General features: G+C 46.0%; 1 protein-coding gene across 5 annotated transcripts in view; it reads right to left on the bottom strand.

Moving 5' to 3' along the window:
* The window catches only part of LOC307092037 (lysosomal cholesterol signaling protein-like), a 63,954-nt gene that overhangs the window by 50,400 nt on the left and 210 nt on the right, over positions 1-13,344 (bottom strand). For 4 of the 5 annotated variants that reach the window (XM_079758904.1, XM_079758907.1, XM_079758903.1 and 1 more), the window contains exons 2-11: positions 12,928-13,206; positions 12,637-12,784; positions 12,124-12,253; positions 11,095-11,273; positions 10,656-10,808; positions 10,353-10,420; positions 10,106-10,280; positions 3,555-3,710; positions 1,041-1,124; positions 747-870 (exon numbers count right to left, since the gene is read on the bottom strand). In XM_079758904.1, the coding sequence (XP_079615030.1) occupies positions 747-870; positions 1,041-1,124; positions 3,555-3,710; positions 10,106-10,280; positions 10,353-10,420; positions 10,656-10,808; positions 11,095-11,273; positions 12,124-12,253; positions 12,637-12,784; positions 12,928-13,082 (1,372 nt within the window). In that variant the 5' untranslated portion in view covers positions 13,083-13,206. The remainder of the gene's footprint in view (positions 1-746; positions 871-1,040; positions 1,125-3,554; positions 3,711-10,105; positions 10,281-10,352; positions 10,421-10,655; positions 10,809-11,094; positions 11,274-12,123; positions 12,254-12,636; positions 12,785-12,927; positions 13,207-13,344) is intronic. The other variant, XM_079758906.1, reaches the window with a different exon arrangement.

The following is a 13,344-nucleotide window of genomic DNA, read 5'->3' as shown; positions in this document are numbered from 1 at the left end:
CAGTTTTCCCTGGTCTGACTTTGCTACTAAAAACATATGCAACAATCCCGGTGACAACTGCTTCAGTAGAGCGATCATTCTCTAAACTGAAGCTAATAAAAACCCAGCTCAGAAACCGATGTGGGGAAATTAGGCTCTCGGATCTTCTGCTGCTTTCCATCGAAAGGGATATTCCAATTGACTATAACAAGGTCATTGACATCTACAAACACACGGCCAAAAGAAGAATTCTCCTATGACTCCACCACCCACCATCTCCGTCCCCTGACAAAAAGCTCCCAAATCATAGCTTTCCTTGTCATTATCACGTCTGTTTGTGAAACATGTTTATAGTTCCCTCTGTGTTTTGCTGTGTTTGTTGAATAAATATTGTAAATGTTTTATAGTTTCCTGTGTGGTTTTATCATAGAGGTGTGGTTATAATTGTAATTGTCAGTACCACATCATTAATTACTTTTCTAGATCTAGATCTCCTTATAATGTAATGCTTATCTTAATCAAGGATTAGGACTATTTCATCATACATGATGCATCATAGCTTTTGCACACTGGTGGGGGCCCGTGTTGGGCAGAATGTGCCCTTTTAATTTTTTCGCCCCTGCCCTTCAAACAGTCTGAGTCCGCCACTGGTAGCAGTAGACGCAGTGGTAGCAATCTTAACGCTAAGAATAATATTTCAGCCGCGTAAGTGACTCACAGATGACTCACTCACTAAGATGAGTTTATTGTGCATGTAAATGACTGACCAGCCCAGATGTAGGTGCTGTACAGAGAGCCGTAGAGCAGGACGAAGGTTAGAACTTTGCCCAGCAGAATGTCTTCCTGTTGCACCACGAAGTTCCACAGGATCATACTGAAACACACAAGGAACTGAGAAGAAAGAACAATTATTTTAGTATTTATTTTAGTTTCATTTGTTATTTTCACTTTCAACAGTCATTAGAAGGGAATATGTCTGTCTATTGGGCAGAATAAACTGAATCCTTTATCAATTGTTCACATAAGATGTGTTAAAACAAATAATTTGAATGGAGACTGACCTGTGCCAGAAAAAGGTTTAAAGTGAAGAGATGAGGGAGCCTGTTGAACTTATTACTTAGCAGTGTTACTGTGATGGTCCACACCTGGAACACACACACACACGCACACGCACACCCACACAGTTTATGTGTATGTTAAATATACCTATACTAGTAATACCAACATATGTAAATTCAAACACTGAAAGGTGGCCATTGCATGCTGGTTTTCATTGAATTCCAACCAATGACTACCCCAGCTGCTTAGCAATATTAAACAGTTTTTGCTAAAAACTATAATAATTCCCAGAGGAGGGAAGGATTGGTTGAAACAATATTGAATAACTAATATGTCAGCTTGTTAAGCACCTAATTAAAGTTACTAGAGTTTTCGCATAAGGCAACTACTATTGGTTAGTTAAAATAATAATCATCATTGAGATTAAACATCTCTTCCAGTGTCCTGGCCAAGACAGGCAGCAGTAGCCTAAAGTCACACATAACATACACACAAAACATAATAAAAATAAAACAACTAAAACAGTCCGCAGGGGGGATGGGGGATATCAATTTCACAAGACATTTCGGGAGGCTCAAGGAGGGAAAGTAATATTAAGTTTGAGCAACAAAGTGTAAAGATATTTCAGGAGGCTCAAGGAGGAGGGTAATATTACATTTTAGCAACAAATTTTAGTCTTGTGGTGGACTCTTTAGACATAATTCACCATACTGTGTAATTGAAATGTTTTCGTTGTGTTATAGGGACACTGTCTCTTTAAGATTACGTGACTTGTGTTGATATGCCGGTCAGCGCAATGTTTGAATTTAACAGTTTTTACATGACAAAATGAACGACCTGCCGTGGCTTGTCGAGGTGAGAAGTTGTCTCTTCCCTTCTTTTATCGCAATTTCTACAGTCTATAGACAGAACGTCTAGCAGTTTGTTGACGGCGGAGCCGTAATGTTTAAAAACATAACGTCTTACCTGGGCAAGTATGTCGTTGCGGAGTGTGCGTGTGTGTTCTTACCTTGGCGTGTGTGTCGATGGTGGAGCCATTATGTTAAAAACCATAACGTCTTACCTGGGCGAGTGTCGCTGCGGTGTGTGCGCATGCGTGCATGTTCTTACCTGCGTGTGTGTCGATGGCGGAGCTGTTACATTTAAAATCATAACGTCTTACCTGGGCGCGTGTCGCTGCGGTGTGTGAGCGTGCGTTTGTGTTCTTACCTGTGCATGTGTCGATGGCAGAGCCATTAAGTTTAAAAACATAACGTCTAACCTGGGCGATTGTCGCTGCGGTGTGTGCGCGTGCGTGCGTGTGTTCTTACCTTTGCGTGTGTCGATGGCGGAGCCGTTATGTTTAAGGGCGAGTGTCGCTGCGCTGTGTGTGCATGCGTGTGTGTGTGTTCTTACCTGCGGGTGTGTCGATGCCGGAGCCGTTATGTTTAAAAACATGACGTCTTATCTGTGTCGCTGCCTTTGTCTTGATGTGCACGTGTGTGTGTGTGTGTGTGTGTGTGTGTGTGTGTGTGTGTGTGTGTGTGTGTGCGCTTCCGTATATTTGACGCTGCCTATGTCTTGATGTGCGGCGTGTGCGCGTGTGTTTCCGTGTATGTTCGTGCGCATGTGCGTGTGTGTGCGCTGTGTGATTGCGGTGTGTATGTTCGTGTTTGCAGTGCATGTATGCGTTCGCGCGTGCTGCGTGTGTGAGCTGCAGGCTGCTTGGCACATGCGCACATGACCAGCTTGAATAACTGGTGCGACAGGCCTGCTATTATAATAGTGAGATACATGTACAAGCCAAATCACTGCTTCCCTTGACTCATCACTTCTTTGTTTAGCAGGTAGTAGAAGCTGTCACTACTCAGAGACCGCGCACCCCAAGATGTGCAGTCCTACCAGAGATCAGCCACCCATCCCCCTTCTTTGCAGGAGTGGAGTCAGGGACAGGCTGTTGAGCAAGTGATTGGTTTGGTTTTTGGACAGCCAGACACATGCATAAAATTAGTATCTTTTCAGGTGGTCAGGTCAACTGCTTTTCAGCAGCACATTTGAATGGTTTTGACATGGATAAATTGCCTTTTCAACATATTTTAATGGAGCAATCTCAGTATGCGGGGCCTTGCTGGGTTCATCTAAATTTTGACATGAAGCAGAAGTATGAATCAAGGCAGCTCTGCAAAGATCTGCATTGTGTCTCAGAGTCCAAAAGTAGATCTTCACTCACACAGAATGGGGGATTAAACATAATATGAAGGAGGGCTCATCGTAGGGCCAAACACAGGGGTTGGTTCTGCTACTTTTATGCAGCAGGGCATGGGTAGTAGCCTGACAATGTCACCTCAGGGAGAAAGGGTCTGGATAAGGACATTGCACCCATTACATTTCCATATAAAGTCAAAGGGCCTCTGATGTGGATACCCCTTGACACAGTGTCAGCTGGACTGAAGCCTTAGATGTATTTGTGGAAACATAGGAAGTCATGCAGCCACATGTGCCTAAGTGCTAACGTGCTAACAAGCCAACAAGCCTACCAGTGCTATGAGGCAGACTATGCTAATGTTGAAGCTGACATTCTGCAGCTCCATCACCAGCAGGATGGGGTCCATCAGGGGGATCGTTAGTAACCATGCCGACACATACATGATTGGCGCCGATAGAAACGTACTGATGACCATCCCTGATGTCACCTATAGAAGGGCAGAGGTAAAAGGAGAGAGAGAAGAAAGAGGATTTGGATAAAGCAGGACACGCAAACTTGTCACAGTGCACCTACTTTCAACCTGCTCCTCCTCATTTCCACTACCAAGTGTCTGTTTTTTTAATTATTTTGATTGGGCATATCTGTGTAAACTTCAGCTGATCGGACCGGGGCAATTGCCTGGTTCCTGGGGCCATACATGCTTTAATGGCATCGTAAAAGCCTTGAGTGTTATTGCAATCTGCCAGGTTCTGGATCTCTTGCGCCTTTTGCACCCACCAGGTGTCCTCCATAGTCCGGAGGGCTCGCTGGGTTGCTGTTCTTGCAGAAGTAAAAGGTGGTTTTAAGGGGGGGGGAGATACAGGGCAGGACAGGAGAGCTTTTTAGGCCTCATGCTTGGTTTTGTATCTCAGCTGAGTTACAGTCAAACCAGTCCTGGTGACATTTCTTCTGTCCTTTTGTCCAAAGTTTGAGCGGGGGTGCTGCCAGGTGGTCTTAAGCCTGTTCTTCATTTGGAAGATGGTGGTGGTAATGACCAGCTGGTGCTCTGCACAGAGGGAGAGGAGTCTGATCCCATTTTCACTCTATGGTGGCCAATGACTTTACTCCATATCAGGTGCTCCGTGCCCACTCTAGCATTGAAATCTCCTATGAGTATGAGCCAGGGTTTTCTGTAAGATGAGCTCTGTAGAAATCCTCTTTGATGTTATGCTTGGCATCAAGAGTTGGTGCATATGCACTGATGACGGTTGCAAAGCATTCCTTTGCCTGGGGAATGTGCCATGCTATTTACATTTACATTTACATTTAGGGCATTTAGCAGACACTTTTATCCAAAGTGACTTACAATAAGTGCATTTGTTACAATACAATAATGTCATCAGTCTTTCATTGATGCTGATGGGGGATTCCGGAATGCGCTGCAGCAATTTAGACTTCACAGCAAAGCCAACTCCATGATTACGGCGGGTGCCTTCGGGGACCCCCTTCCAGAAGACGTGTGTACCCAGCACCAACCTCTGACCGGGAGTCCTCTCCATGTAGTCTGGTCTCGCTGAGAGCTGCTATGTCGATGTCCTATCTTGCGAGCTCCAGGGCCAGTGCTGTCCTGCGGTGGGGCCTGTCAGGAGTTTCGGCCAGGTCAAGCAGTGTGCGAACATTCCACGAACCAATGCTTAGCTTATTTTTCGACCGTGAGGGGGGATGCTCCGACGGTTGCGGCTTACCGTCCGGAGTATGGGGGGGACACAATTTTTGGACCACCTTTTCTAGGTCCTTCCCCATCTCAGGGGTGAGCAGTGTGGGGCTGCTCCATCGCAATGGAAGCTGCTGAAAAGAAGCACTGCTCCATCCCGCAGTCCTAACGACCATCACTCCTTTGCCGCCTGTGTGCATGGTTTAGCTAGATACTCCCAGCCACATCCTTGGCCTGTATCCACCACTATTCCACAACACCACAGGTCTTTGGGGGGAGGGGGAAGATGCGCAAGAAGCTTGCGCATAGGTGAGAGTGTGGGTGTGGGTGCGCAGACCTCACTCCCACCATCTTCACTCCTACCAGATGGACCTCCAGTGGCATGAGGGAACCCATGACGAACTTCGTCTGGCAGGAATCGCAGGGGGCTGCCGGTGGTCCGGTCAGTTGTTCTACGCCTTAGCCTGTCCCCAGGTGCAGTTTTGTCTTCGGGGTTTGCTCCTCTAGCTACTGTACCCTCCCGAGTTAACCCAAGTGGCTGTGAGGTTGGTTTCTTCCACCTTCCCAATCGTTGTCATGGTCCTCACACCCACCATCTTCCGCCTGCGCCGTTGGGGTCTTCACTATTTACCCAAGCTGGAGCTATTTACCCATAACTGGGACAGTGGTTGACGGGCAACAGGGCATTTCCACTCACTCACTGGGCCTGCATGCCACATCTCTGGGGCCTACTGCTGCTCCGAGATCCCATACAGCTTAGCCTGGGATCTTAAGGGGCCAGTTACGATGTGTGCCACGGGGAGGCGTGTACGAGATATTGGTGGTGGATAGGCTATGTCCCGGCTGAGGAGACTTACCCACTCAGCAGCTATTTTCGCCCCTGATAACAAAGGGCTCTATCCGGTGGCAGTAGCTGGAAACAGCGAGTAGCAAGCAAAAGCAGCATGCACTAACTACAAGCACTATTACTCCAACAGTACTGCACAGACGCATCACACACGCACACACACACGCAAAGTTTGTGTTCTAAAGGTTAGTGACGTGAAGTATATATCCTAAGCAATGAAGGTAAAGAAGCAATAGTTCGATGAACCTAACCCTAACCAGGGCTCCAGACTGCGACCAAATGGTCACATTTTGCAACCAAAATGTGAGAGTGCGCGACTGAATTTTACATCTAAGTAAATTTTCCCTTTTTAATTTTTTTCATTAATTACACGTCAAACAGGGAAGGGGCGCGTCAACGAATCCGGAATCTGTAGCAGGCCAATGAGTGTGAGAAGGATAGGGAATGGCCACTGTTAGTGGCTAATGTGTGGAGGGGGAGGGTCCTAGAGTTTAAATGTCGAGCGTGTGTAAACGTCTCTGTGAGCAAACTATTGAGTCGTTCTTCGGACCTGCGGCTAGTGTGCCAGTGCCAGAGTCCTGCACGGGTGTTGTTTTGCAAACCCGCACCCGCCCGTACCCGCAATTCTTAAAACCGCATCCGACCCGTGTTCCCACAATAGCGCGAATTCATTCCGCACCCGACCCGACCCACTATAAATTCATATCGACGCCCGACCCGCACCCGAAGGACAATTAGACACATTAGTTGGAACGCCGGGGAATTACACTATGTGGTGTTTGGCCTGGTGCTTTAGATCAGTGGTTCCCAACCTGGGGTCCGCGCCCCCCAGTAGGGGGCGCCAGAGATCGCAAGGGGGGCGCACAAGTGTGTCTGCGCTGAGGTTGTGACTTGTGAAAAAAAATAAATCCACATTAAATGTATAAAACCCCAATAACATCCAATTGGATAATCGAAACGATGTTTAATGCCAGTTAAAACATATCATTGGTCCACATTTAAATTCATAATTATGTGACCTCTGAACTTGCGTAAGCAACCTTCCGGTCAGCTCTTGGGTGGCGGGCAATGCTGATTGTTTCCCTCATTAGTCGGCCTCACTTTACACAGAAAGAAAATGTCTGTGAAACGTAAATATACAGATGGTTCGTCTGTACCAAAGAAGAAAACAAAGCAATATCTCGAGAGATACATCGATTTTGGTTTTATGGAAGGACTGGACAGTTTTCGGCCAGAATGCGTCATTTGTGGCGAGAAGCTAGCTAATCAAAGAATGAAACCATGCAAACTGAAACGACACCAGGAGACCAAACACCCCGAGACTATTGGTGAAAGTCGAGAATATTTTGAGAGAAAGAAGCAATTGGCACTATCAAGAAGATCCACGGACATCAGAAAAGCTTTTGAAAAAGCAGGTACTGATTTACACAGAGCCACGGAGGCGTCATTTGACTGTTCACTGTTAATTGCGAAGGCTAAAAAGCCGCACAATATTGGAGAGCAGCTAATCAAACCCGCCCTCCTGAAAATTGTAGAGAGGATGTGTGGACCGCAAGCAGCTGATAAAGTGAAAACTGTCCCACTCTCGGACAACACTGTGAAAGACAGAATTGATAAAATGGCTGCAGATTGCCAAAACCAGCTCCACGAGAAGCTGAGGAATGCTAACTTTGCCATTCAGCTGGACGAAACAACAACCGTGTCAGACGAGGCCGTTCTCATTGTTTATGTGCAGTATATTGATGGCGAGGACTTGAAACAAGACATTCTTATGTCTACAAATCTATCAACAACAACAACCGGCCAGGATATATTTCTGGCTGTGGACTCATATCTCTCATCCAACAATCCGCCCTACGAAAACCTGGTTGCATGTTGCACTGACAGAGCCGCAGCAATGATGGGAAAGAACAAGGGGTTTAACAGCCGACTGAAGGAAAAAGTCCCAGGGTGCGTGATTTTCCACTGCATGATACATCGGCAAGCACTGGCGAGTAAAAAACTTTCCGAAGACCTTAGTAACACCCTGTCAACTGTTGTTAAAGTTGTAAACTTTATTAAAGCTCGCCCAACAAACAAGAGACTCTTTGCCCAGCTGTGCGAGGATGAAGCGCATCAAACACTTCTTCTACATACGGAGGTGCGCTGGCTATCGCGTGGACAAGTGCTTGTGCGTTTTATGGAACTGCAAGAAAAAATTAAGGAATTCTTACAAGATCACAATCGACCACTGTGTGAACAGCTGACTGATGCGTTTTGGATTAAAACGGCGTACCTGGCGGACACGTTCGCGCTCTACAATGAGACGAACAAGCGAATGCAGGGACCTGAATCAAACGTCATGCAGTGGAAAGACGCCCTGGACGCTTTCTCGCGCAAACTGGATTACAGAGTTCAAAAAATGTCAAACGGGGAATTACATCACTTTCCACTGCTGCTGAAACAGTCTGCTGGCACTGTGTGTGCGTCTTTACGCACCGAGTTTACCCGCCACCTGAACCTGCTACGCGAGGAGATTCAAAGCCGCTTCACAGACATCAGTGAGTACTTATCAAAGGAAGCGTGGGTAGTGGACCCCTACACTTTCACCCTCAAGGATGTGGAATACCTCGGCTGTGAAGATGAGCTTTGTGATCTTCAGGCTGACTCTGTGGCAAAAAAATACTTACAGGAGAACGGATTCAAAAAGTTTTGGATTGTCAAAGGACAAGCTGTTGCTCCCAGACTGGCCAAACACGCAGTAAGGAGGGTTATTCTGCCATTCAGCACTACATACCTGTCTGAGACAGCATTCAGTGCCCTTGTGACAATAAAAACAAGAGCCAGAAACAGACTTGATGTCCACCAGGACTTTAGACTGGCTGTCACAACCATCACACCTGACATCGCATCCCTGGTCAAAGGTATGCAAGTCCAAGGTAGCCATTAGTTTATGAATTAATTTACTGGCACAGAGTAAAAAAACGTAAGGAATAACTTGTTTACTGTTATTGATGTTTACTGTTATTATTACACATAAACGTGTATAGCTGTGTTCTATAGCTGTTCTGTTCATATTTTTATACACTTTGTGTGTGTGTGTGTGTGTGTGTGAGAGTCCATGTGTCTATATACAGTGTAAAAGCAGGAGAATAAGAACAAAAGCCTACAACTGCTGTTTATTTTTGCAAATAAAAGTTTGTAATTAATCACTCTATTCTTTTATTGTGTGTATGTGGGTCGGAGTTAGGGTTTGGGGGGCCTTGCTTGTCTTGGACCCTGGCAGGGGGGTCCTCAAGGAAAAAAGGTTGGGAACCACTGCTTTAGATTGCTGTGCAAAAAAAGCACAGCTTCCACTGTTGACGGTTTCAGTTGACTCCTCCGCTCCCGAATAACATATCCAGCACCGTAGAAGTCTCGCTCGCAATCGCAAAATCCGCGTCCGACCCGGGTTGTTCAGGCGTCCGAACCAACCCGCACCCATGTCCGACACAATAGTACATTACTTTTCACCCGTTTCATCCAATTGTACGGGTACCCAAACCCGGTCAGGACTTCATGCGCCATAAAGGGCTTTTCGCACGGGAGGCGTTTGTCGCGCCTGCTTCATTCTCAATGGAGAGGCCAGCGGGCAGAGAGGAGGCCCAGCGTTCTGTCAAGCGGCACGACAAGCGGGCGCACTCCCGTGACACTGTCGCTTCTCTGCTCGTCGAACGCATGCGCGTACACGTGGAAACAGTTGGTATAGATCAGAATCACAATAAAATGTGACACTGAATTTGAAACCACACATTGTAATTTCTGCATCTATTATCAAAATATGTATCAGTAATACATTGAAAAAATGAGAAAATCACATTGGCATGTGGATTTACGGTGTGTGCCCCTATAATTTCAGGTTGTGCCCCTACAATTTTCAGTTAGAGGCCACAGTGCTCCTCATGAAAAAAAATAGTCTGGAGCCCTGCTAACCCTCGTGAACCTGATTATTTACCTACATATGGCTTAGGAAGTGTTTTTAAATGGGGGTTAACATGGGGGGGATTGGGCTGATGAGCACGCTGCCCAGGACTACTGCAAAGTGAGAAGGTCAGTGGTGGAGGGTACTCACAACCTCCAGCTCCATGATGAACTGGGAGGCGTAGAGAGAAGCTCAGTGATGGAGACTACTCTCAAACTCCAGCTCCATGTTGAACTGGGAGGCATAGAGAGAAGCTGAGGGATGGAGGCTGCTCACCACCTCCAGCTCCATGTTGAATTGGGAGGCATAGATAGAAGCTGAGTGATGGAGGCTACTCACAACCTCCAGCTCCATGTTGAATTGGGAGGCATAGATAGAAGCTGAGTGATGGAGGCTACTCACCACCTCCAGCTCCATGTTGAATTGGGAGGCGTAGAGAGCTACGCTGGGTGCTGTGGGGAACACCCCATACAGGAAGGCAAAGTTAGACAAGCTGCTATGGTTGGCACTGCTGCTGTCCGCCCCGCCACCGTCCAGCAGCTCCACCATCTCCTTACAGATCAGGGGCATGACCAGGCTGCAGCAGAGAAGGGCCCGTTAGAAAGAAAATAAGTGTAGCTAGCACAAAGACCTTGCAGTGGTAACTTACAGTTTGGCTGTGATCAAAACTATCAGGGCCACTCCAGAGTCTCTAGTGAGCTTTCTTAGTTGCTCCACCTGCCACCAGCGCGCACACGCACGCGCACACACACACACACACACACACACACAGTTTTGAGAAAAAACATCCAGAAATATTGGCTCTAAAATCAGATTGCAGAATTGTTTTCTGCTCTGTGATTGGTTAAGGTTTAGGTGCAAGCAGCAGCCCAAAACAGCTCAGACAGAAGGAACTCCAGACCGAGTTGTGAAGGGAAACTGAATGCTAACTCCTCCTGCGAGGCCATCCTACCATGGTCAGGCCAAGGTAGAATAGAGCCGCTCCCCCAAAGGAGTCCGCCAGCCCATCGATGAACTGCACCAGAACCAGGGGGATCTTCTGGCCCAGAGCGAAGTGGGACACCAAGCCCACCACCACCATGAACACTATGGGGTTCGTCAACACCTGCAGGAGGAGGACGTGAGGGAGGGAACGGAAAAAAGTCAAGAGAGGGAGTTCTTGTGGTGATGGGACAGGAAGAGGAGTAGATGTGGTGAGACAATAAGCAGGAAGAACATACATTGAGCGTATTGAATACTGATAATGAGGTGGAATAGGAAAAAGGTAAGAAAGTATAGTATGCCAAAGACATGAAGAGAAAAAGAAAGAACAAAAGAGGTAAAAGAACAAGAGATTGTCCTTTTCCAGTCCTTCAGAATTGGATAAGGATAACAACCATATCAAACAATACCTGTAAAACGACAACTCCCAGAATAGAAAGGGTGCTGCGCTGTGGTCCACTGGCTTGTCTCCACCTCTGCACCTCACACAGTGCAAAACCGATGGGATTGAGAAACATGAGGGAGACGGGCGCTACCAGGTATATATACTGGAGATACTCGGGATATGTAGTTCTGTACAGAGCATCCACTGGAAAAAAAAATGAGATGGAGACCAAAAGAGCATTATGTGTGAGTGTGTGTGTCTGAAATAAAGACAATAAACCTCAGAAAAGGGTATAAACACAAATAAAAAAGTGTTTTTTTGCAGACAATACAAACACACACACAGTGTGTTTGTGTGTGTGTGCAGTGGCGGATTAAGGTGGTTATTGGCCCCTAGGCTACAATTTGTGTGTGGCCCCCTTACTGATCAAGCGGATAAAAAGGTGTTTAGTGCCATGAAAGCATTGAGACAGCCTTTACTAAAACAGCACTGCTTCATAAACATACGCAATATACGCAATAGCTGCCGTGACCACGTAATTCTGTGGACCAAGAAAACCGACCGACCAACATAGCTGAAAAGGCATTTACATTGTATCTGCAAAATTGACTTTATGAACCAGGACATATGAAATGGCCCACACATCTATCCTATCAGCCGTTACATTTTTTTATGATCCTTGTTATGGGCCAATAGGGGTCAAGTTTTATTTTTATTTTAAGAAAAATTGAAAATAGTCTGGTCAATCCAGGGCCTCTTGCACAACTGGGCCCAAGCCTGTGCGTTAATCCGCGTCTGTGCGTGTGTTGACTGCAGTAGCTAGAAAGTTGTGTGTCTTTCTTGATGGATGATCTTGAAAGATGTCATTCCAATTTGTAAATACCGAAGGCTTAGAGTAGTGCAGAGCAGTGTGCATCAAGCCCCGATTGCTTGAATGAAAGTAAGGGACACATTCCGCCTATTTGATGAAAGTAAGGGACACATTTCACCTATTTGACGATGCGGGATCATGTTTTTATATAAATACATTATGTCAGGATGTCCCAAATCTTACCTATTGGGTATCCTAATGCAAAGTCATTGCTTTGCGTAGCAAAGATGGCGTACAGACCAGCCCTGCTGTATCTGGTGTCTGGGCTGGCTACCATCAGTGTCAGAGCGCATACCAAAGCAAACACCGTCACCTTACAGGGGAGCCAGGGGACGAAGAGGGAGGGAGACAGAGAGAGTAACGAGTGACAGAGAAAGGGAGCAGATATATATATATATATATATATATATATATATATATATATATATATATATATAGAGAGAGAGAGAGAGAGAGAGAGAGAGAGAGAGAGAGAGAGAGAGAGAGAGAGAGAGAGAGAGAGAGAGAGAGAGAGAGAAAGAAAAGAGTGAGAATGAGAAAGAAAACCGAGAAAAGAGAAAAAATGTCAACAATAATACATCAACACAATCTCTGCAAACACGAGCAACACCAGAAAATCTATATTCGCGTGCATGCATGTGCACAAACAAATACGTTTGAATGCACACACACACATAGAAACAAACACACCCCTACCTTAGCTATCAATATGCTCCATAGAAATGCCCAGATAACATCTCCAAAGTCTAGCAAGACCATGTTCTTAAAGAGAAGGGCAGGTAAGGCGAACTTGGACACAAAGTTCCCCAGTCCCTTGGCCTGGCTGCCTGTGATGATAGTGGCCCTGAAGGTATAGAGGAACACAATCCATTTCTGAACATCTTGACTCACTGAATTATTTTAACAACAGCTTTTATTGTCCATAATTGTATGTCCATATTTTTTTAAATGCGCTATCCACATTGTAACACTGTTCAAGCTACCCACCTGCCAGCTATATATCCACACAGGATGATGCCAAAACACTCAACGAGAGCAGGGAACAGCTTGTCAATGGACATATGTTGCACGACGGAAGACGGAATTGTTTTGTGAGATATGTTCTTCCCATGGATGAAAACGTTGCTGGTTGTCATCTCCATGGCTCTATGACGAGAGGACGGTGGTCTGCTGGTTCAGTGATGGACGGTGAGGAGGAAAACCGACGACAAGCCGAGAGAGGCTAATATAATTCACTATGAATGGCGAGTTGGACCGATGTAGGACCTAAATTAAACAGGGTTAAATCACCATGCACCACATTAATGTTGAGTTTATGAAACCATATCTTCATATTCTCGTTTTTGCATTAAAAACCATGGATTAATCTCAGCAAATCATAAGAATAATGCGGCGACGTTACTG

This window comes from Pollachius pollachius (assembly GCF_949987615.1).
Source record: "Pollachius pollachius genome assembly, chromosome: 2".
Classification (NCBI taxonomy): Eukaryota; Metazoa; Chordata; class Actinopteri; order Gadiformes; family Gadidae; genus Pollachius; species Pollachius pollachius.
Note: the sequence above shows the minus strand (reverse complement) of the source record. Positions and strands in the feature narration are given on the sequence as shown.